The sequence below is a fragment of the Salminus brasiliensis genome, chromosome 1, assembly GCF_030463535.1.
Source record: "Salminus brasiliensis chromosome 1, fSalBra1.hap2, whole genome shotgun sequence".
Classification (NCBI taxonomy): domain Eukaryota; kingdom Metazoa; phylum Chordata; class Actinopteri; order Characiformes; family Bryconidae; genus Salminus; species Salminus brasiliensis.
The window spans coordinates 53,963,724-53,988,290 of record NC_132878.1 but is presented as its reverse complement, the minus strand read 5'-3'; the positions used below and the strand labels follow the sequence as shown (position 1 = coordinate 53,988,290).

The 24,567-nt window shown below is 40.3% G+C and overlaps 2 protein-coding genes across 4 annotated transcripts; both read left to right on the top strand.

The window, feature by feature from the left end:
* The first annotated feature begins 1,910 nt into the window (after positions 1-1,910).
* Positions 1,911-7,818, top strand: ociad2 (OCIA domain containing 2). The gene is made up of 7 exons (XM_072696256.1): positions 1,911-2,050; positions 2,957-3,041; positions 4,234-4,287; positions 5,479-5,526; positions 6,606-6,759; positions 7,492-7,577; positions 7,666-7,818. The coding sequence occupies exons 1-6, from the start codon at positions 1,988-1,990 to the stop codon at positions 7,568-7,570; spliced, it is 483 nt and encodes a 160-aa protein (XP_072552357.1). The 5' UTR covers positions 1,911-1,987; the 3' UTR covers positions 7,571-7,577; positions 7,666-7,818.
* A 2,341-nt stretch (positions 7,819-10,159) lies between these two features.
* Positions 10,160-24,554, top strand: dcun1d4 (DCN1, defective in cullin neddylation 1, domain containing 4 (S. cerevisiae)). 3 transcript variants are annotated; one of them, XM_072682676.1, is made up of 11 exons: positions 10,160-10,169; positions 13,386-13,456; positions 14,775-14,814; positions 14,921-15,008; positions 15,846-15,994; positions 16,478-16,548; positions 16,775-16,866; positions 17,114-17,222; positions 18,007-18,111; positions 18,822-18,924; positions 19,528-24,554. In XM_072682676.1, the coding sequence occupies exons 4-11, from the start codon at positions 14,938-14,940 to the stop codon at positions 19,581-19,583; spliced, it is 756 nt and encodes a 251-aa protein (XP_072538777.1). In that variant the 5' UTR covers positions 10,160-10,169; positions 13,386-13,456; positions 14,775-14,814; positions 14,921-14,937; the 3' UTR covers positions 19,584-24,554. The 3 variants fall into 3 exon arrangements, with proteins under 3 accessions (XP_072538777.1, XP_072538775.1, XP_072538776.1); XM_072682674.1 differs by lacking the exon at positions 10,160-10,169 and adding an exon at positions 10,775-10,868 and having other exon boundaries at positions 15,906-15,994; XM_072682675.1 differs by lacking the exon at positions 10,160-10,169 and adding an exon at positions 10,780-10,868.
* Positions 24,555-24,567: the final 13 nt, after the last annotated feature.

Genomic DNA, 24,567 nt, shown 5'->3' with positions numbered 1-24,567 from the left:
TTACAGTATAATGATTATTCAGTACTTTTCATACATTAGTGAATACATGGACTGTGCAAATGAAATATGTGGGGATATACTGTGTAATCTATTTTACACTATATATGGTGACATACTCACTCACTCACTCACTCACTCATGTTTAGCTATGGTTTGCATCAGTCACACTCCTAGGAGGTAAATTTACTCAAATTTAGAAACATTTAAAGAAACTTTGTCAAAAGACTTTTTACATTTGAAACGTAATCAAAAGCTTTTACACTTTATACATTTGAAATTTACTCAAAAACATCTAACTTTGTTATCTGAATCGTGATCAGATTTATGTCACAAGGCCCTAAAACTAGACAACAAGAAACCAATTGAACAGACAATGTTTATTTTTTATTATTTACCAAATTTGTTCACCATCTTTTTATTATGTAAATACTTTTTGTTCAGATGGGCTCTTGTTATCTAGTTTTAGGCCTTGTGATACAAATCTGATCACATTTCAGATAAAACAAATGTCAATGTTTTTGAGTACATTTCAAATTTATAAAGTGGAAAAGTTTGTAAGTAAGTTTCAAATGTATAAAACTGACAAAGTCTTAAAGTAAGTTTCACTAAATTTTCTACATTAAAATAAACTGTCATTTTTAGGACTTTTTCTTTTCAGATAATTTCATTTACATTAATTTCAAATTTATGAAGTTGACAATGTTTTTAAGCAGGTTTGAATAAATGATGGAATTTCAGTTTGTTTTTATTCTGAAATGTACAGTAAGAAATACGATTGGTCAGAGTGACTATAAAGTTTAAACTATACATTGTAATAAGGAATAACATAAACAAAAAAATGGTCAATAATGCATAACATCAAAAATAAGTTCCACAATTCTATTTGAAGGACTTAATGTCACTAGGTATTTCTGTTTTGCTTGAATGAGACTTCACAAGTCTTAAAGTAAGTTTCACTAAATTTTCTACATTAAAATAAAGACATGTCATTTTTAGGACTTTTTCTTTTCAGATAATTTCATTTACATTAATTTCAAATTTATGAAGTTGACAATGTTTTTAAGCAGGTTTGAATAAATGTTGTACATGCACAGGTGATAACATTACTTGGTGGTGTGATGCCAAAATGAATTCAGTGAAAAGCAGTGTGACCTCTGATCACAGTTGCGATCTTAGCTTCAGTTAGAATGGAGCTGTGGACTCTCCCACACCTCTGTAATAGGGAGTGGTTTGTCAGGAATGGGGGTAAAAGTGCAGCAGAAAAGAGAGCAGAATGTTTCAGACGTGCATGCATTGTGATAAATGTGTTTATTTAAGACCCTGACTGGCTAAAGATGTTACGAGAAGTGTGATATTTATGATTATACTAATATCTGTAGTAGCCTGGTGGTAGCTTTCAGCAATGACTTTCCCAAATTTGCACGGCATAATAGCAGCAGAACTGGAATAGTGAAGAGGAATAATGTGGATCGCGAAGAAGAGATAATAACCTCAGTAGAAAAAGGCAACTATTCACTTATTGGGGTAGCAAGGTGGCTAGCAAGGTGGCTGTCCCCTAAGTGTGAGTATATGAGTGCGCGTGATACCCTGTGCCGGACTGGCGCCCTCTTCAGTGGGGTATTCATGCCTTGTGCCCAATGATTCCAGGCAGACTCCAGACCAGGAAAAAAGCAGAACAACCTTTCTGCATAGTATGAAGGGTGGTAAATGTGTATAGCTACAGGAGGGGTTCATACAATCGGCCTGAAGGCGGATGTTACATTCAGTACAGGGGGTATTGTGTCAGCAATTCAGCATTTCAAGAGATTGCATGGCTCCCTTTCTGGGAGGGGCCTGTTTACTGAAGGAGGGAGGAGTCTGACATGTTTTTCAGGCAGAGGTTTAAAAAAGGGCCCCAAACACAGGTTGAGAAAGGGGAGGACCACCAGAGGAAGTGGCTAAGAGAGAGACTTAATCAACTGCATGTCCTGCGAGACCCGGAGAAAACATGAGCACTGAAGCCACGGAGAATACAGAAGGAGCGCAGGCAAAACCAAAAGCAGGCTGGGCGGTGAGTGCTGTGAGAAAATGAGGGCTCAGACTATGTCTGAGGAAGATAAGCAACTGGTTGCTGAGCGCTTTAGCTTGTTCAGTGACTCTCATAGTGTTGGGCAGTGATGGAATTTCTTACAGAGGTCTTAATTTTTGTATGTTTGTTTTTATTCTGAAATGTACAGTAAGGAATACGATTGGTCAGAGTGACTATAAAGCTTTAAACTATACATTGTAATAAGGAATAACATAAACAAAAAAATGGTCAATAATGCATAACATCAAAAATAAGTTCCACAATTCTATTTGAAGGATTTGATGTCACTAGGTATTTCTGTTTTGCATGAATGAGACTTCACAAGAGAGCCACTTTGACTCTGAGTTCTTTTGTCTATATATATATATATAATTTATTTTTTTTATTTATTATTATTTTTTTCATTTATATTTTTAATAAACATGGCATGTGATTTCCAGAAAGAAACAATACTATATTTCTGGGATTCAAAGTGCTTATTTTCTCTCATTCATTCAAGTGAACTTAACCTAAAAACAATGTATTATTTCACAATTGTATCAATTTCTGCTCATTATCTGTCACATATATTGTAAAGATTAAAAGGGTCTAATACTCAATGTCAGCATCATAGAAAACAGTGTTCTTTAGTTTTTTTCTGTCATTTTTAAAACAATAAAAATACTTTAAGCATCATAAAATCAGGTAATTCCAGGTAAATTGCAGGAAAGGGTAATGGGCAGGCTTGATCCAGTAGAATATGATATATTATAGCCAGCTTAACAGAACACTATAGTAACATACTCTATACTTTAATATACAGACCGCTGTGATGATAGGTGATTCTTCATGAGCAAATGATGGGACATATTAGAGCTCTCTGCTAACCTGTTGTCCCATTACCTACAGTGTCCAGTGGCAGACAAGCACATTCACAGGGAAGAGGTGAGGCAGATCTGGAAAGAATGCCAAGAGGAGAGCTTCTGGTACAGAGGTACAAAAACCACACATTTACACAACTTCTAATCTCTGCACAATGACAATTAAAATAGGCATCGGTTAATTATTTCTTCAGTCTGCTGGGCTGTATTCTAGTTTCATGTGTAGATATATTGTAAATGCTATCATTATAATAGTGTAAACACATAATCCAGTATATGTGGTGAATTAGTTAGTAGGCTTTTTGTGCAAAGTGGCCTCTTGCTAAAAACGTAAACTTGGCCTAATCAGTCACTAATCTGTCCTGTGTTTACATTTGGCTTTCGGGTGGAATTATTTTCACATTAGCCCTTTCCTTTTGTGTGTGTGTGTGTGTGTGTGTGTGTGTGTGTGTTTGTGTGCACGCACATTTGAGTCACACCCCCTGGCAGGCAGCTGCACAGACATGTTGTTTGGTTTGTAGGAGAATAGATGTGCATTATTTAACTCTGCCAAACCATGGACACTTTAAAGCAACATCATGTAGCAACTGTACCTTAACATAACACCATCCAACCAACTCATGTTGATGGTACGCTGACTGGTTATAGGAAGAATGGAGTCTCTATCATTACGATTCTGGGCCTGAAACATCTGCTACTGCACTATGCACCTCTGGTGGAGCTGACCTCTCGCGAGAACAGAGTAACGCGGTGTAATCCGAGTCATATTTGTGTAAAATCTGTTATATTACCGCCTCAGTCCACATGCTTCCTCCTTACAGCCGTCCATGAGGACAAGCTCAATGTGTGAGCAGTTACACCACAGCAGTGGTGTAAAGGTAAGTTACAACAGTAAGGGGAGACCTGTGCCAAAAAAGCCAATTCTTGCATAAAGCTGCTTTAATGTAGGACTGGTAAACTTGCCACCTTAAGATATGCATGTTTTTTTTCCTTTGGCCATTTTTCTATGCTCATTGTCAGCTGGGAAAATTAAGAAACTAAAGTAAGGGTGTTTTAAGATTAAATACTTGAGTAGGCCTACTCAGCAAAAGCTCTTGTTGTTGGACTTGGACAGAATGTACAGAAATGTAAAAAGGGTCAGTAATAGCTTATAACAATGTAGCAAAACCAACATTGTATTTCTACAATAACGACAACCTGCTTTTAACTATTATCTATTATTTTAGTATTAATTATTTTCAAGATTGCCATCTAAAATTACAATACACTTCATAAATCTAACAAAAAAAATGTTTTTCTCCACAGCTCTTCCTCTTGCTCTTGGAAGCATGGCTGTCACTGGGGGGCTAATCTATAATGGTAAATACTGCTCTGCAGTTTCAGAGCTATTGCACATCTGACTTTCATGCACATTCATTCAGTGGCTGACGAGGTCAAAGAGAAGTCTTATTCAAAAGTTTGGGCACCCCTGGTCAAATTCCATGTTTTTTTTTTTTGTGTATTTGATTTCCATGTGTAAATACGTCCACATCCTCTCCTGAGACACAGTTCTGCACATTCTAAGGTTTGTTTACTGTTTGGTACTGTTTATCTTAATTTCACATGTTCCAGAAAAACATCAAATGTGGCATGTGCAAAAGTTATGGCACAATAAATAAATGGCACATTCATTTCCAACCAGTTAAAATCAGAAAATATATATAAATTGCAGAAATGCAGGGGGAAAAAATGCAGGATTATTTTAAACGCTTAGACAATCAATAAAATGAGCCATTTGACCAGGAGCGCCCACACGTTTCCCACTAAAATTCATTTTATTTAAAGCATTATTGTAGTACTTTTGGTATTTACTAGCAAAAACACACATTGTATAGAGTAAAGGGTTTATACATAAACTTTTGCACAGTACAGTAGATCGTAACCCCCCCCACCCCACCCCACCTTGACCTCTGTTGATCAATAGTAGCATTGCTATAGTAGCAACTGTCACTATTGCCACAGTGCTGGTGCTTCACTCTTTCATCATTTATCAGTTCTTAACGTAAGTCCATGGGTTAGAAAAATAAATATACTCACTCTCTGACTGAACATAGAAGCTATTAGAACCTTATAGGAACCTTTTATGCACACTCACCGTAGAATAGATATATCCACCTATTGAGTGTACAGGTAAAGACTATAGCTCATCTGTTGATGCACAATTTGCATTAACCATCCATCCTCTAGCTCAGTCAGTTTCTGAGCACAGAATTGCTATTGGAACTCATCTGAACAAAGACTTCCAACAAAGTCTTCATTTTATACTTTTTAATCTGCACAATTAAACAAGTTTGCTGTGGCAGAAGGTTCTGACATGAGCCACCAGCTTTGACTATAGGGATGACCATGCAAGAAATGCGGGCAAAGAAATACCAGCAGCTCATAGAACACAGCAATAAGAGCAGGACATAAAAGGAAAAAACACACACACACCTATCACGTATTTCACAGGGGAATTTTGGTATCTTATGATACTGACTCTTATCTGCGCTGTATATTTGTTCACAACAGGTGTTTGGAAACAATCAAAGCGTCTGGGACCAATCCCTAAGCTAGCACGTAAGTCCCTTAATAAACCACGGAGCTGTAATTGTTATGATTCTAGTCATTATTACCTTAATTTCATGTGTGCAGTTTGAATATATGTTTATGCTGTTGGAACAAAACCTTGTGTCTCCACAATAGTAACTGTACAGAGAAGCAAAAAAAAAATCCCTTGAAGCCAATGTATCAAGATTTATTTTCAAGTAAGTTTGGCTTATGTTGTCTGTTCATCATGGAAAATGTCTGCAAAAAATGGACACACAAGGTTTTGGACAAAAATTCGGTTGTTAAGTTATAAATGACTGAATGATGTAAAATGGTTTAATACAAAGAAAATTACCAACATATAGTAATTTTATTTACTATCTAGGGCCACCATTATAGCTACAAACATCTTCTGATTTGATATCTAATATTAACAAAGGCACAAGAGATTAATAATGTTTCCCTTGATTTCAGCAAGAACAATGAAGGAGCAGGTGTCCCAAGACTTTTGTCCTTGTAGTGTATTACAAAATGCAAGATGTAGCCTTTAGAGGCACTAAAGATTTTGGATGTGTGGTTGTTTTCACCACCACTGTGAACAGTCCTGACAATGCTGTTTTTGTTAGAATGGCTCATTTCATACAAACCGGTCTACTTTTAATTATGCAGAAACAGGTGAAATCCACTTTTAACATCAAAACAACTAGTTGTGTTTTTAAACACTTCATTTTTCTTGTCCTGAGGTCCATCGATAATGTTTGTGTGTTGTGTGTACAGGCTGTATTGTCACTGAGCTTTTACTACAACTGATAGATGTAAATGAGTTAAAACAGTTAGTTATAGTTATATATAGTTTTCATATATATTGACTGTAAGTACTAGGTGGATAATCGTGTGTTTATAATTGTAGTGTTTGTTTACTACAGCAGATGTTTTTTTATTTAAAACAGCAAGGAGAATTAAGTTATCCATGACATGGGCTCTTTCATTCTTAGACGGTTATTAGTGAATAGCAGGCTGTGGTTGTGGAGCAGTGGTGATATGGCTTAATGATTATTGCACTTTGACCAGCACTGAAGCATAAATGACCTATCTCTGTTTTACTTTAGTGGCTGGTGTTCTCGGTTATGCCGTTGGGAAAGCTTCTTACATCGGAACATGTCGAGCAAAGTTTCAGAAGCTGGGACCGGAGTTCAGTAAAGGCTTTGGCCCAGGCTGGGGTCCAGGCTTTGGCCCTCCTGGCTTTAGAGGCCCAGGCCATAGGTGAGCAAAAATGTGGAGTCCAAAATATATTTATTTTTGAACCATTCTTTCCCATTTCACTTTTTCTACTGCTTGAAAGACGTCAGTTTTCTGTAAGCACCCGCAGTTTGACCATTGTGTGTACCCTTTATTAGGTACACCTACACACTGGCCATAGGTGCACTATGTAGGCGTTGATTGTAATCTAGCTGTATCAGCCATATCTGTCCTGTCAAACACTGGAAGAATACCACCATAAAAACATATTTCCACAGAAATTATTTAGGTGGGGGATCATTCCCAGTATAACAATGATACCAACAAAGTGGTGGCATTTTTACACCTGTAATTTTGACAGGAAAAGCACAAAATGTGCAGGCATCTCTCATGACCAGAGTTGAGCACTAATAATACAAACTGTGCACAGACGATTGTGCACATGAGCTACAGTGTGCAAGGTGTACCAACAAGATAGGTGTGTCTATTAATGTGGTCTCTAAGTATACTCTTAAGTACCGCTACTATGTTGATTGCTCATTGACACTGCTAATCACTGTAGTTTTACAGGTACATTTTTCACAGTGTAACAAATGGTAGACGCTCATACCAAATTACATGCCTAAATTCAAGGCATCAACCATGTCGTCAAGTGTACTGTACTCTTACTCATACAATGAGCAACAGTATGTCATAAAAAAAGCATAGCTAACACTGAAGCCTGAGTCTCTCTTTCCATTGTTTCTCATTCTGCAGACACTGCACTCATGTATGTCAAGAGTGTCAGAAAGGAGAAAAACAAGTAGCAGGAGAAGCTCCAGCAACACCCAGTTAAAGCTGAGGTACATGTGCAGTCATCTCACACACATACTCTCGCTAGGAGCTTGCTACTGTACTCATGCCATAATACTTGTATGTTTTCAATTACAGGGCACCAGGCAGCTACGCAGAATGTTATGTGTCTTCTATCACCAAAGTAAGCCTCACCACAAGAGGGAGCCAAAGTGAAAGAGGAACTTATAATAATTATCCAATAGCTAATATTTTGTAAGAAAAAAACATTAAAATGCCATTAAAAACAACAATAAATATATGGTGTCATTTGTATGATTGTTCAGTACTATAAAATGCAAAAATAGAAGTCTTGACACTACATGCTTATCAGCTATATCCTGTATACACACTATTTTACTCCAGACCCATTCATTGAGCAAACACACTCTGAGTAGCATTTACCATGAGGGTAGGTCCCTCATCATATCAAATCATTTTCTCAGCACAAAGTCTCCATGTTTTAAAAAAAATATGATATGATATAAATACAAACAAGCTGCACCTGGGATCTAATAAAGTATCTGTATACATGTATTTGATAATAAACAACACAAAAATAAAAAAAAGTGTTATAACCAGACCCCCACAGACATGACTGGGCCCCTGAAACTGTTGAATGCACTACCTTCTATGTCTCTCCCCACCCGCTGTGTGATCTCCAGAAGAAGTCCAAAGTCTTATCCCATTCAAACTGTTATACCTTGCAGCAAAAACAAAACAAAACACAGACCTGAAACCTAAAGGATGTGGACATTTTTTTCTGCAGCATACATGTCATGTCCAAATGTTTGTGGACATCCCTTCTAATTAACGCTGGCAGCTACTTTACGCTGCAACCATTACTGATATAGATGTGCAAATGTACAAGTACAAGTTCTGCCAATAGGACTCAGATAAACATGGGCCTATTGGCATCATGTCTAATGACTTCATTAAAATATGCATTAAGAATGGGTTATGTTGTAATGGGGTTCACGTACAGACCCAGGCGAATGTAGCATAACAGGATGGTAGGCCTATATGTAAAATATTACATATTAAGCAGCATATGAACAACACAGTAATAACTACTTCAGGGGGTGCCCAATCCTTGTCCTGTTAATCCACCACCTGGTAAAATTTAGCCCTGACCCTGATTTAACACATGGGATTCAGGTATAGAAGGCCTGCCGGGGGATCTAAACTCTCTAGGGTGGTACATTAACTACATTAACAACGACATTAGCCATTTCAATAAGATGAACTAGTTAGGCTGGTCTAGAACAATAAAACAGTGGACTATTCCCTTACACAAGACACAAAGCACACTAAGCCTCTCCCTCAGGATTGCTACAGTCAACAGTGCTGAGTTTAGAGGTTCCCAAAGTCAGTCTTGGGGACCCCACATTCTGCCCATTTTTACAAATTCTTCCACAAAGCAGATTTGACTCAAGTATACAACTAATTAACGAGATCCTTGTATACTGGTGGTTTCTCATGGGGCCTAACCTGTTCAGCAGACTGCTAGAGTTGTACTCTTCTGCCAACTCTTACCCAAATCTCACCTTAGCTGACACAAAAACAACAAAAGACAGATGCATGTTATTTATTGTGAAGATTGTCAATTGGGAAGGTATTGAACAGCTTAAAGAACAACAGATTTGATTAATTCTGCTTCTTTAGACCTAAAGTTTGCAGTTTGGTGATTTTACTGCTCAAACTGATTAATAAGCAGGTTTATATGCTGTGTTTGAGCAAGAAACAGTGCCTGCCTTCAGTTATTCGGGTCCCGAACTGTGGATTTGTATACTGTATATCCAAACTGCATATATGTTGAATAAAGCTATACAAGCTATAATAATATCTAGGCGTTGGGTGACTTTAGAAGAAGCCATAACAATGACAGCCATTTCAGATAGACTTGTTGACAAAGAGCCCAGTCAGAACTAAATGGATCCTGATTATTTAATTATTTAATAACCCTAGCCAACTCAAACTGGTCAAGCTGGTTGATCTGTTTATCAACTGACCAGCATCATTCCCATATGGTTTTGTCTGAGTTTGATGGTTTAGCTGCTGTAATGACCAACTGACCAAGTCAAACAGAATGAGCATGAACTTGTAGCCCAACATGACCAAGCTGGTCCACCAGCATGCCCAGCTTGAACAGACTTAGTCAACCAATATGAACAACAAGCTTGACAGCCAGCTTGGGCCTGGGTATGGCTGGCCAAAGGGAAATCCAGAGCATGTGAAGGTTAAGCTGGTGTGTGAAGCTGCTGTGCTGTCGTGTTGGGGTCACTGATGTTTTGCTGGAGCCTAATCAGTCAATCAATATGGCACGTTAGCTCTCGTCTCACTTGCCAGCAGAGCTATAGCTATATTCGAGGCTGCATGCTGATAAGACACCACTTCCATCAGTGGGGTACATCTTCATGCGTGGCAGGTCTAGCCCTGTAGAGTCCCCTCCCACTGTGTAGTTGAGGAATACAGTTACAGTTTGAGGGGAAAACAGCCTATTCCGTCAGTGTCTTAAGCCAGGACGTTTTGGGGGGGCCTGGGTCGACGAAGAAGGCGCTTGTGTGAACTGCAAAAGTCCAAGAACACACTACGAGACGATGGTAAACAAAGGAAATGAATATTTATGCGCGCCGTGGACACCTCAGGAGCAGTCGTGAAAAGCGTGCAGCGTTACAGCAGCCCGTCAGCTTCCCCCAGAATAGTCTCTAGTCAGTGCTGGATGCATTTCAACGCAGTTTAGCTTTTATTGTGAATCCCGTAGGGAGTAACACGCTGTGTGGCAACTTTCTACAAAAATATCTGTGAGGAAATGGACGCTCACGCCCTACAGTAAACAAAACTGGGCGCACCGACCAATCAGCGTGTGCGACAAGTCGAATCTGGGTTGATTGACGTGAGCTCCGACCACTGGCGGTAGAGCTGAAGGCGGGACTCGAGCGCACAGTAGCCTATGAGCTGTCACCGTGGGGCGGTTTTCTCATCTGCACGAGGAAACAGTCGTAGCTGATTTGTCCGGAGATGACCTTCAGCCAATGGGCTGCTTCGAGAGGCTGGGCTTTAGTGAAGCTTTAGCATATCACATTGCGTCCTGGGAGGGCCTCACGTCTTTGTGTGTACCGCCAGAGATCGGCACCTCTCGTAGCCAATCGATGCAAGGCGTGGGCGTGTCCACAAAATCCGTCGTCCACCTAAATCATCCGTGGGCATGGGGAACGGTGACATATCCCGCCCACTGGCCGGTCTGCAGCTTCACACAAATACAGTTGAGCGTTTCATAAAAATGCACTCAGATGCGACAAGTAAGTACAATAGTGTCTTAATAGTGTGCTTTTTCCATCGTTGCCGACACGGGCTGCCAAGTGCAAACTTGTTGCACGACGAAGCGTTTCGACTTGTTTTCACGGAGCCGCTCCGGTGGCGTTTGACGCATTTTGTGATGTTAAACTAGCCGATACCCGAGCAATAATAGCCTGCAAATCAGGGAGAGACTAAAGCTCGCAAGCCTCTTTGTATTTCTCTGCCTGCGCTGTCGTGGGGGCTGGCAGCGACAAAGGCACTGCCTCGGCTAACCTCGTAAGCATCGCGTTCGTCCCTTTTTCGTGCTCAAGTGTTTACTCTGAGAAAGCAATCTGGGCACGACTGTATCAGAGCCTATTTAGACAATGCACTTGTAAGTCTAATTACCCGTAATACCTCAGGGATCTTCGAGCTCCGCTTCGCCTCAGCTCACTCGGTCGCGGCGAGCACGCTGCAGGAAAATGGTGTAACACCGCTGTATTAACGGTAAATAGGTCAGTTTTTGGGGAAAACTGCGGAAAATTACAGGGGGTGAAAATTGTGACGCAGTTGTGTAAAAATGTTGCAGCGCCTGCGCGCGTCTGCTGCACAAGCGCGAGCACGGTCTTCCAAAGCCCCTCGCAGAGTGACTAAACGCACCGATAAGGGACTTTTTCGGTTAGAAAACGAGACGTTTTTATGTGGCATTTGGATTGCATTCATCAGTTGGGGTGAGTGTCAGGAGAGGGGTGCCGAATAAAATGATTTCACTCGGGCACTCTGGGAAGTGTTGTTCGCTTAGCCGGCCTGGAGCGTTGAGGAAAGAGAGTCGGGCTACGTCATTGGAACTACATCCCCCAGAAGCCCTTTCGCGCAGAGATACTTTGTAAACTCGTTGCAAGTTGTGCGCGCGCGTGTGTGCTGTTATGCTAGGTATGTGGTCAGTTCGGTGGCATTCGGGCCGAGTGTGTGCTGGGCTTAGTTTGTGCATTAGTGTGTGTAGTGCTCCGTTACGGCATCAGTGATTTACTGTGTGTGTGTGTGTGCGTGCGCGCGCACGAGCCAAGGGTCTGGAAACGGACACATACGTGGAGCAGTATATATTTATCTACCTCTGTTTCTCGCGACTGCGTCACAGGGTCGCAGACTAAATGTGTGTAGTTTGCACGTCACTGTGAAACGTTACGGATACACACCGTTTGATGCGCTGTCTGGCATCTTGTCTCTTCCAAAATTTGAAAGAAAAAAAAGCCTGTCCTGTGGTATAAACAGTGAGGCACAAGGATCCCATTCTCATGTGCAATACCACATCAAGCCTGAGTTCAGTGTGTGTTAGACGGGCGGCCATCATTGTCTTGGTGTTTCCCTGCCTCAAATTAAACCTGACATGGGAACGGTTTCCCTAAACAGGAGTGCACAGTTAGCCAGATAACTAAGTGAAATGTCAAGGCTGTTCAATAAGGAGACGCAAAGGACCTCCTACACCTTTGTCCTTGCTTTGTTTTGAAAGTTATTGGCATCTCTTTTTGCGGAACACCTCCATGATCAAACATTTCCAGACTATGGGCCAGTTTTCCAGACAGGGATTACCTGGACTACATTTTCTGGATGCTGTGTAGTCCAGGACTAGGCCTATTACCACTGCGTGGAAATCTGGCCTTACACGTGTATTGTGTGTATCTTCTTAATGCGGTGTGAATGTGTGTGTGTGTGTGAGTGTGAGTGTGAGTGCAAGGTTTACTTCAGCATTTCACCACACTGCTCCAGGGGACTGGGGTTGTGGGTTTGATCCTCGCTTCATTTGCTGTCTCTGTCGCTCTGGAGTTTGGTGTGTTCTTACTGTCTCTGGGTTCTTCAGTTTGCTCCCACCTCCTAAAAACACATGCTGGCTGTGTGTGTGTGTGTGTGTGTGGTTTCCCTGAAGCCCTGGCCAGGGGGTGTTCCTGCTTTCCAGGACCCACTGTGACCCGAGCCAGGAAAAAGCAGATAAGGGTCTTTTAAAACTAACTAAGCTTTGAAATGAGCTGTTTCTAAAGTAGGCCGCCATGCTCAGACTACTCAAGCACTCAACTACTCCACAGGAAGAAACACACACATCTAGCAATGAGACAATACACAATGCGAGTTCCAGCAACATCCTATCCAGCATTCACTGCTGATATCTGCCCCATGTCAATACCACTCAATGCTGACATGTCACCTATAATTAAACCAACAATGCGTTGCATGCCCATGAACTGCTCCTTTATTTATATATATATATATATAGATAGAGCTCATTTCTGACTCATGGATGATTCCCTATTGGCTGGCAGGGGCGGTTTAAGGCAACTGCACTGGAGCAGATGGCTTGCTTCCACACTATGTATGCTGTGTTGAAGGCACGCACACACGCGTGTGCGGACCCAGGCCAGCGAGCATGCACAAGCCATGACCTACATAAGTTGCCGTCCATATCGGTTCATTAGATGAGTGTGTGCAGGTGAGCAAAAGGTGACTGACATTTGCACTATGCCTGATCCTCCACTTCTCCCTCGCAGATTTTCAGCTGAACTCCCACTTGTCCACACTGGCCAGCATCCACAAGATCTACCACACACTGCACAGGCTGGTAAATACCCATCCTCCTTGACTTCTACATGAGTGTTGTCTCAAAGGTTATTGTACTGAGCTATAGGGCGCACTTTGTGTGAACACAGGCCTAAGCTGCACTTCACTCCAGGTTGTCATGGCATAAGAGGCATTCTCTGTAGTAGTAAGGTGATTTCCAGACCAGCCAGTCTCTGCTTCGGCTTAGAAGCCACGCCACTGAACTGAACTAGGTGATTTCTTTGTTTTGCAACACGATATAAAGTCAAGCCAACCAACCAGCAGAGTAAGGAGTGGGCAGTATATTAATATATTAATGGTTATTGTGATAAATTACATCACAGTATGTTATTCTGAGCATATTGTGCATGTTGTCAATACTTAGGTAACATAAGACTGACAAACTGGGCTGGGTTTCCCCAAAAGCATTTTGGCACAAAAATGTATTATGAGATTTAAGAAACAAATTTAAGAAAAGTCATAGGAAGATATTAGTGAATGAGACCCATTGAGCTCAGTCAGAATTACATATGATGTATATTGTTTATTGTAAAAAGCATGAAATAAATGAGTTGTTTTAGCAGACCAATGGTTTTATATTTACCTAGGAAAATTAAAAGCTGTTTCAAAAGCACATATTTTTGTCCTATTTTTGTGATTTTTTTTTTCCTTCAGTTATTATAATGGAGTGGTGTGGGTCTGCTAACTTTTTAATGATATCAGAGGATGTGAAAGATCTTTGGTATATATGGGTTTGCATGCTTGTGACTGACTATTCTGGAAGAGCATAAAGCGACAGTTATCAAGGATGTAGACGACTGTAAGGGAGCCTATGACTAGTGGAGTGGAGTTATTTCATGCATTATTGCTGCGTAATGTGATGAGCTTTCAAATTCCACTGAAAGCACGTTAGAAGGTTCAGTTTAGTCAGATATGCCACTCCTGCTGTGGCTCAGTGACAGAAGATGAGATATTTCAGCTCTTAAGGACATTATTTGTTGCATGATTTGCGGTCGGCTCATGGGCTATTGTGTTATTTTTATTTCCTGCCCTTGAGACTCTGTTTGAAGGGAGAAAGCAAGAAGCATCTGTAAAGGTTAGAGATTTGAGAAAAAGAGAGAGGCTGCCTCCTACTTTCCTCACACACACACACACACACACACACTTTCCTTGCACGGCAGTATGCTAATGCAGTTGACAGGCTTTGCTGCACTGTATCTGTGTGTGTGTGTGTGTGTGTGTGTGTGTGTGTGTGTGTGTGTGTGTGTGTGTGTGAGAGAGAGAGAGAGAGAGCGCGGAAGAGAGTGTGAGTGTATGACGGTGTTTCTTTACCCGTTTAGAATCTGACCGAGGACGTTGGGCCAGACACTCACGCCACAGGTAATGATGTCATCTCTTTGACCAAATCTCATCTTTCCACAGGCAGAGAGTTCCCATTGACTGAATCTGTCATTTGTCTCTCTCTCTCTGCCATTCTCTTCCCTAGCCTGCTGCTCCAGAGCCATGCCCCCCAGGAAAAAGAGGAGGCCCACAGCAGGAGATGACCTGTCCGCCAAGAAGAGCCGCCAGGACAAGTAAACCTCAGCCTTCAAACCTTTTCAGTTGTCCATGTTTCACCTGTTTACTCATTTGTTAATTTACTCACTCTTAGGACTCTTCAGGACTCTCTTTACACCTGCCATTAACTCGCGCTTTGTACTGCATCTACTTTGAGCGGATTCTGTTTACACCTGTCATTAAAATGCGGCTCCAGTTTTACTTTCTTGTGCAAAAACCAGGCCAACCTATACATCGTTCCCATTTTACCTACTGTAAACAACGTTTCTCATCCAAACTGTCCTGCTTCGGGGGATTGTGAACAATTTATTTAGTTTACCCTTGTATTAAATGTGGATGGGGTCACAATGTGTCTTGGGGTGTGAACACCTGGCTTTTCATGTGGACATGTGAAATGCGAATATGATCCAATCAACAGAAACGCTGTTAATGCCAGGTGTAAATTCATTCTTTTAACTTTAGCATTGTGTTAAAAACACAATCAGTTGACAAGTTACAATGAGATCAGTGGAATTGTTTATTATCTCTGTGGTGATCTCCTTAAAATTGGTAACTGTGATGTTTCATGTTGACCCTGTTAGTAAGCAGGTAATTGGTGTGGCGCAACAGATAACACCACTACCTGCCACTGAGCTACCACACCATGTGGGGGACTGGGGTTCGATTCCCAGTCTGGGTGACTATGCTGCGCTACACCAATAAGACTCCTAACACTACACTGGCCTACCTCTGTAATACGAGTTACCTTGTAAGTCACTCTGGATAAGAGCGTCAGCTAAATGCCACAAATGAAATAATATAATTGCTCTATGTTTAGGATGCATATATTTATAAACCATTGATCTCTCTGTAAGGGTGTGTATGTGTGCCTCTGTGTGTGTGCTGATTTCATTAGACCTGTCTGTGGGTTTCAGTGTTTACAGAAAACAGGAGCCGTCACACATTCAGGAGACAGAGGCTTTCTCCAATAAGAGATGTCTGGAGTGGTTTTATGAGTACGCAGGTACGTTCTGCTTAGTAGAGAAGAAGCCATGGCTGTGTGTACAGTCTGTTTCCATGGAAACATACGGCGCTTTTTCAAATGCCAGTCAGAACATGGCACGTGATCATGTCCTGATAATGGGCTACAGCTAGCTCACATTAAAGTTTAACACACACACACACACACACACACACTCACACACAAACAAAGAGTGTTGCAGGTTTGTGGTTTAGGAAATAAAATTACTAATACATATGCAACTCTGAAGAGAGTGAGAGAGCAGATGTGCAGCAGAATGAGTAAATGTAGTCCTCTTGGCTGGGTTTCCTAAAAACATCTTGACACAAAACTGATTGTGTATTCCTACTATGAGCCGACTCTAGTTTGGAAAGGCACATTATTTGGGTGTATGTTTGATATCTGCTCTTATCTCTATAACATAAGGAAAAACAGTGTAGTTTAGTTGTGTAAGTTTGTATGTGCGTGTGCGCATTTGTTTGTCAGGTTGTGATGAGGTGGTTGGACCAGAAGGAATGGAGAAATTCTGTGAAGATATCGGAGTGGAACCGGAGAACGTATGACACTATTGATCATACTAAATATTATATGCATATTTGCTCCACTGTATTAGCTGTAGCTAGTCACAAGTAGAATTACTAAGCTCACTCAGAGTGTAAAGGTTACCATTGCCATTATTCAGTATCTGTAATATCTATGTGGCTTGTAATTACAACATGGTTAGACTGAGAGTGTTCGTCTGTGTGTGTGTGTGTGTGTGTGAATACGTGTGTGTATATACAGGTGGTGATGCTGGTGTTGGCCTGGAAGCTGAATGCCCAGAGTATGGGCTACTTCACCCTTCAGGAGTGGCTCAAGGGGATGGGCTCCTTGCAGTAAGACAAACTGATACTTTTGACTGTTTATTGTATATCCTATACCACTTCTTTTTTGCATCAAAAATTAAGCAGCAAATCCCACCTTATCTGATATCTATGACTATAATTTATTAGAAGGGAATTTTATTGAGGTGTTGCTGTCTATGCAAACATCATACTGACCCAGGAATAGAGAATACTGCTACTTAAGCATCCTACAGAGCTTGATTTATGCCCATTTTTCTCTCTCTCTGTCCTCCTCCAGATGTGACTCAACGGAAAAACTCAGGAACTCTCTAGACTACCTGAGGTCTATCCTCAACGATGCCACCAGTTTCAAGCTCATTTACCGATACGCCTTTGACTTTGCCCGGGTGAGTGAATGCAGATCCATCTCAGTATCTTCATCTTTGAATCACCGTTTCCTGTCTAGTTATTTCATAATGCAGCAAAAAGGATCATTGCAGCTGTCCAAGAACTTGTCATAGGCAGACCACAAAACAACACTGTGGAAGACTGTGGTGCTTTGTCTGTTTTGCCTGTAATGGCTCTCCTACAGGTAAAATCTTGTTATCCAGCCTGAAACCTACTAAAAACAGCTTCACAGCAGCACACCAGACAGATCTGAGCAACCAGACAAAACATGAAAAATGCCAAATGAACAGTTTGAGGCCTTGGAAAAATGTGCCTGTGAATGAGCCGTATTGAGTGTTAGCTATGTCACTGAAAACAGTGCAGTTTCAGCTCTGTTCAGGAATTCCTTGTTTCGATAGAACAGCTTTGAAGGACATAGACAGTAATGATAAGCATTTTTATTTACAACCATGTTTCATTTGAGCTCAGCTATTTAAAGGTATTCACTGTATGCAAGTGTTTAACTGTGCGTGCACACAGCTTGTATAATCTCCATAGAAAAGCACTGCTAATAGAATGGGATGCTATGGAGCAGCCAGAGTTCCTCAAATGGAGCTTCATTAGTTACCTTTGGAATGAGTTACAGTGGTGTTTGTGGTCCAGAACAATCATCCAGTGTCAGTACCTGACTTCACTAATGCTCTTTTGGCTGAATGCAGTCAAATCCTCACAGGCCTTCACTTGTTTTGAGCAAGTAATATATGACCTCTAACTTGTGATCTCTTGGTCTGTGTTAATTTGCAGGAGAAGGATCAGAGGAGTTTAGATTTAAATACCGCCAAGTGCATGCTGGGGCTTCTGTTGGGGAAGACCTGGCCACTGTTTCCTGTGTTTAACCAGTTTCTAGAGGTACAGCTTTTGACCGTCAGAGTTGATGCACAGAGAATCAGACAGATGATTAGATTTGATTGACATTTCAAAAGATGTGTATTTGTGATGATGCATTTATTGAACTCCAGAAGAGCATAATGTTCAGGTAACAGTGACCTACTGTGCTAAAAATGTATGCATTTAATTATTTTCACTGCATTTGTAACATAAATAAATAAATACATTTTCATTGTATGCTAATTAAAAAAATTAAAGTTGACCTAGACCTATTTTGTTTTTATAAATGTCTATGCATTGGCTTTCCTGCAATTCCTGTATCAGTGTGTCTCTAGTTTAGACACAAATATATTGACATCAAATATTTGATCTGACCAATAGTCAAGATTTAAATGTCCTAATATGAACTAATATGAGTTAAATCAAAGCTATTTTTGCCATCATGGCTACTGTTTTCTATTCTACAGTTTCTATTATTTAGTATGTAATGAATATGATCAAATACAACAATTAAGATATTTTTGCTATTATAGGTTCACAACTAAGCTCAGTTGTATCCCATTTACTTAATGATGGAAAAAAGTTAGCTGCTTATTGCTGTTTAAATGTTTTGGTTAAGTGTTTTAGTTTGATTTGTTTTTCCTAGTCCAGAATTACACTGGTACATTGTTTCGCACTCATCAGTGGTTCCTTGTGTGTCCACAATCTGCATTTGTCTCTTTCTTTTTCAGCAATCCAAGTACAAAGTAGTAAATAAAGACCAGTGGTGCAATGTTCTAGAATTCAGTAGGACCATCAACTTAGATCTCAGCAACTACGATGAGGATGGGGCCTGTAAGTAAATCTCATATATCACCCTGATGTATTTGTGTACAGCGATATGCAAAAGTCTGGGTACAACAAATGAATACTTTTTTTGCAGTCCTAAGCGCTGTTCCCTGTAAGTTGTTCCTAGTTTACATTGCTATCTTCATGCATCATTTTCCTGTATTGTGAGCATCAATTATTTAAATTTTTAGAGTGCTAGGCAGCTGCTTAGATGTTCTAGTGGCTACTGATTGTTGGGTTTGCATAGAGTATTTGTCAATTTTAGAAATTCACATTTCCTGGACTTCCCTTATAATGATTATGAACAAGCCATAGTGCTGATAAGCTAATTAAGGTTTTAGGACAAGCTCAAGGCAATTGGAGTGCCCAAACCTTTGCATAGTGTTCCTTTTCTTTTTTTTTTACTGTAAAGTGGTCAAAACAAAACTAAAACTCTAGTCTTGCTCAAAATGTTGAAAAGAATGTTTTATCTTTAATCAGTTCATAACTTTGGAGATCAGTTCATCTTCTACTCACTATTTACAGTAACAGAAATTGTCTGGGTTGCCTAAACAATTGCATACCACTGTTTAACAACACAAATTTACTCCTTTTTTCATTTTTCTGTAGGGCCAGTGTTGCTGGATGAATTTGTGGAATGGTACAAAGACAGAGAGATGTCATAGCAACAGTTTCCTTGCCTCTGACACCACCGAAAACTAGAAATCAATCGGCAACAAGCACCATGGCGACAATGACAGAAATGGCATAGAAACAAAGGTCCACAAAGAATCAAAGCATAAACCTGAACCGGCTGGGGCAAACTGTAGGTGTCCTGCCAGTGACGAGTAACGAGTGTGTGTGTGTGTGTGTTTGCAAATGAGAGAGTGAGTGAGTGTTCTGTAACACACCAGTTCACACGTTGCCCTTCTCACCATTCTTATGTGAGGGCCACCACTGGTGAAATGTAGGACAAACAGCACCTCAGCCCTAAATCCCCACCTGATGTCCTCCCCAACATGCAGTGCATCATTGGGAAAGCACACAGCCAACCTCAGTGCCGCTCCCTCCCACCCTACTGTGACGTGTCATTTTACTGTGAATGTTTCGATGGGTGTTTAAGAGGGGTCAGATACTCCACATGGCAGGGTAACTGAAAACATGCCCCACCCCTTTTCTTTTATCTTTAGTGATTTTACATGATGTGGTGGCATGAGCGCACAGGGCCTCATTTATCAAATACAAAAAAGAGTCCACTGTTGCTGATGATTTTCAGTACTGTAAGGGATTACAGTAGCCAAAACAAAGCATGGTCCCCTATTCACATGGGAAAACTGCTTGTACAGTAAAGTAAATGCCTCCACCCCTTTAACAGCATGTTAAAGTCCAGATGTACGTATTGTGGTAACACTTCTTATAAGGGCTGCGTCCACAAGGCAACACAATACCTAGTAAGTCTGTTATGACCCCTCAAATAAACCTTTATAAATGTTATAAAGGCTTATTCCAACGAGTTGTCTGTTATCATAACACTTTCTGAGGTGAAACCACATCAAATTGCTGCCTTTGCTTGTAGGAATATGTCCTTTTAAACCCAGTTACACTGGATTACAACGTTTACTAAATTGGGAGTTAGGAGTTCCTAAAAAGAGGAGCTTTTTATATTTTGTAAGTTTGTACATATGACTTTAAGCCCATCACTTCTACAGGGTAATTAAGAGTTATATATATATAGTTAATATAAATGGAACCTAATAGATTTGTTATATAGAATCATTTGTTTTGCACAAATTTGATAAATGAGGCCCATGCTCTGGAAAGAACAGATCACAGGTATCTGTGCATTCAGCTGGTTTGAGGTTTTCTTGCATTCTTCCTTTTCTTCAGTTATGAATAGCACATAGCACATTTACCTATGTGTGTTATCACTGGCTGTCATGCTTCCAACATTGCTTATGGTGGTCTCCACACTGGAGGAACAATGCCACAACAAATTACCATTACATGCAGCGGGGGTGGGGAACCGAGGGCCGGAGTCCAGCACAGTTTGCTGATTTCCCTGCTCCAGCACACCTACCAAACCTGGCAATTAACAGGTGAGTCGAATCAGGTGTGCTTGAGCACAGATCCAGCCCTCCAGGACTGGAGTTCCCCACCCCTGGTATACAGTGTGTCACTGTGTTCAGGACGCACCACGTGCAGGGACGATCCTGAGTCTTGAGTCTCTCTCTATACACCAGATTGCTTCTGTACCTTGTTAGCACCTGGCAGTAGGCATGCCTAAAAATGCCTGTTGAACACTTTAAAGACGTTTTATGTTCTTCCTTCGTTTTTGATAGCTGATTAAATTAATTGGGTCTGTTGATGCTGTTAATCATACCAGGATCTGAATTCAGTTGACTTGCAAGGATTAGTAGGCATGAGGCAAAGTGAATTTCAGCTGAGCTGTGTGACGGAGACTTAGAAGTGCCAACTATAAGAAGTAATGATTGTTTATAATAAGTAATAATTAAGTTGCCATTCTTCTTCGGATTTAAGGCCTACTTTATGTTGTATTCAGTATTCACATGGGGAATGTTTGCATTTCCCATTAGAGAAATACTCTAGCAAATGACTCCATTCCTTAAACAGCATGTTAAAACCCAGTACTTCTGGTAACACTTTCCATAAGGGCTGCATCCGCAAGGCTACACGACCTATAGTAAGTGTTTCATGGCCACTGAAGTCAACCTGTATAAATGTTTGTAAAGGCTTATTCCAATGAGTTGTCTGTCATCGTAACACTTTCTGAGGTGAAATTACCTCGAAATGTTATTACAATTGATGCTTGAAGGAACATGCTTTTATGAATGTGTCATGAAAGGCTTAAGGTAGCCTCATGAATGCTACCCTTCAGTAAATTATCATTCTTGGCTCCAACACTTCTTAGTGGTAAGATCATCTTAACTGGTAGAGAGTGAGTGTGTAAGCTTGTAAGAGATATCTTCATGCTAAGATTGTTTTGGAAAACTCTGCACTTATCGTTCTTTTTACTGCAGCTAGTGTTTGGAGACGCGAGTGCGATGGAGGTAAATGAATTGCTGACATTTAAAGGCAAAAAAAAGATTTGCCAAAAGTAAGGATCCTTCTCTGGCCATCCTGGGGCTCTCTAGTTTCTTTTTATCACTTAGTCCTCATGCTGCTTTCACTACGGGGAGTTTTATTTTTTATTTTTTTCTAGGCCCAGGTGTGTATGACCGTTTTATTGAGCTTTGAATGGACTGTAGATTGTAGACGCTGCTGTGCCCTTAGACTTGAGTTTATGCCATCCAGTTGGAGTCTGTGAGGGCGCAGACTCCAGTTGGCCAACTCAATTTGCTAGATCTCCCACAAAATCTTACAGTTGCAAGTGTATGAGGCCATTCCACTTTCTCTTCCTGTTATTCCAAACAAGTGTTCTTTGGAGGTAAAACAGCGTATGGAGACAGTCTCTTAAAGTGAAATAAGCTTCCACAGCAAAGACCTTAAACCCATAGTGACTGTTGCATAGCAACCACTTAACACTCTAGTTACATTTGTTAAAATGTTCACTTTTGTCTCTGGCTGTGATGTGAAGCTAACTTGTCATTGGAGTGGAAAAAAGTGTGCATGCATGCTCCACTCCCATCAGAGCTGTCTGTGAATGAATTACTTATTTTATTATTATTATTATTTTTTTTTTGTAAATTTCATTTTTTTTTTTTTGTACAGCTATTTGTGAACTTGTGCTTATTTTTGTTTCCAGTCATGCAGTCTTAATGCTTTATAAAAAAAAACATGGTTGTGTGATGGTATTTAGAGCTTAAACACACTTGTAACCTCATCTGCTGAGATGTTCCTCTTTGCATTACTTTACTGGCCCACCATTTTCACCAAGTGCTGAACTCCAACTGCAAGAAGTCATTCAAGTCTATCTACAGCTTATGTCACGTTCAAGTTCTGCTCAAAACACCTAATAATGACCAATGGGAATGCCCAATGGCTGTTTGCTCTCCATTATGTCCCATTTAAAATGTTTTTTTTTAGATTATATACTATCCCCTCCTTGGTTCCTAAATATATATTTTTTATATTTATTTTATTTTTCTTTATTTAGTTTAAAACTAAGTTGCACAAATTCTGTTGAGACCAAAATCTCATTCTCTATGATGGCCGTGTCAGTCTGAAATACATAAAGGCAATAAAGACAAATACAAATACAATGCAAATAAATGGACAACAGTTCAAATGTCAGTTAGAACGTGTTACAGAAATGGCTGATGATTACGAGCCTTCCTCGCAGTGTAGTGACTTGAGAACATTATTGTACTTCAAAATCTGAGAAACAAAGGTCTGTTGTCTGCTGTTTTTTGGAATTGTAATGACAAGTGCACAGTAGACTATTGGATAATCAGACTGGGGGAAAATGTGATGTGATGCGATGATTAAAGTTTTCTGCTATGCTATTAATTGTGGTAATGCTGAGGTGTCTTCAACATTTTATGCCTGGAATAACTTCACCATTCAATGTTTTTCTTTTCATGTATTAAATTGTACATGTATAAAAATGCTGAACAACATGTATGACCTCTGTACACCTCTAGAGGTATAACCTATTTGGGTTTATGGTGTTTTATGGTTGTTGATGCTTGCAACATTTGAGTTAAAGGAATAGTTTGGTGAAATTTTTATATTAACTTCCTACTTGCCCCTAGAGCCAGTGGATTATTCAAGACATGTTTGATGGCTGACGTTTGCATCTGTAGTTCTTTAGTTTTGGGAGCTACTAGGCTAATGTTGCTAAAAAAGACTGTTGTCAATTTCTTCTCTGTAAATACACACCCAAAATGTCCAGAAATGAATTTGTTTGGAACAGACGTGTCCATGTATTTTAGTATACGGATTTTCGTAGACTATAAAAACGCAAGCTTTTCCGTATAGCTGAATTAGCTTGGCAGCTATTTCACTTGCTGTGCTATGTCATTTTGTTTTCCACTGTATGTAGCATTTTTGCAGTAGAGTTTTCTACTGAGACTGGTGACCGTCTGAGTCCAGTGTTTTGTTAGCAGTATTGGCCTAGCGTCCGCCGCTCAGAGCTAAAGAAGCAAACTTCAGATACCAAACGTGTTTTGGCTCCTCGACTGCATCTAGGTTCAGTGATCAATCATGTTCGTTTGATTCTTTTCTTTTATTTATTTTTTATTTTTTTGGCCAAACTATTTCTTTGACAGGGACTTAAGTCAACTGAGGGATAGGATATCAGGTGGCGACCCCAAATTTGTGACCTGTTAAGGAAGAGTTCAATGTTTATACTAGAGTTAGGTACAATATATTACCAAATTTGACGTGATATGGCAACAAACCCACTGTGATGTGCATGCTAGTTAGAGACCATACAGTCTAACATTGCCATAGACACTTTTTGTAGGTTCTTTCATATAGCTGTCTGTGCCTCTGAATGAAGAAGGGTCTGCTTTGAAAGCATGGCGATCTGAAAAGAAGCAGATCTCTTTGTCATGACTGTTTTTGGTGGGAACGTTGGCTAATGCAGGGGGCTGAACAATCTCATCTGACTGTATATATGTATGGATGTGTGTATATGTGTTTGTTTTCACTGTAACCTATCTCTACGTTCAGTATATAAAGGGGTTTATTAACGAGCTGTTGTGACAC

What these genes read in the sequence shown, in the direction of transcription:
- ociad2 (XM_072696256.1), top strand. Translation starts at nt 1,988, where the DNA reads ATGAGCACTGAAGCCACGGAGAATACAGAAGGAGCGCAGGCAAAACCA. An exon ending in AACCAAAAGCAGGCTGGGCG is followed by an intron (nt 2,051 to 2,956) that starts GTGAGTGCTGTG and finishes CATTACCTACAG; the next exon opens with TGTCCAGTGGCAGACAAGCA. An exon ending in TTTAGAGGCCCAGGCCATAG is followed by an intron (nt 6,760 to 7,491) that starts GTGAGCAAAAAT and finishes CTCATTCTGCAG; the next exon opens with ACACTGCACTCATGTATGTC.
- dcun1d4 (XM_072682674.1), top strand. Translation starts at nt 10,775, where the DNA reads ATGGGGAACGGTGACATATCCCGCCCACTGGCCGGTCTGCAGCTTCAC. An exon ending in ACCACACACTGCACAGGCTG is followed by an intron (nt 13,457 to 14,774) that starts GTAAATACCCAT and finishes TTACCCGTTTAG; the next exon opens with AATCTGACCGAGGACGTTGG. An exon ending in TGTTTAACCAGTTTCTAGAG is followed by an intron (nt 18,112 to 18,821) that starts GTACAGCTTTTG and finishes TTTCTTTTTCAG; the next exon opens with CAATCCAAGTACAAAGTAGT.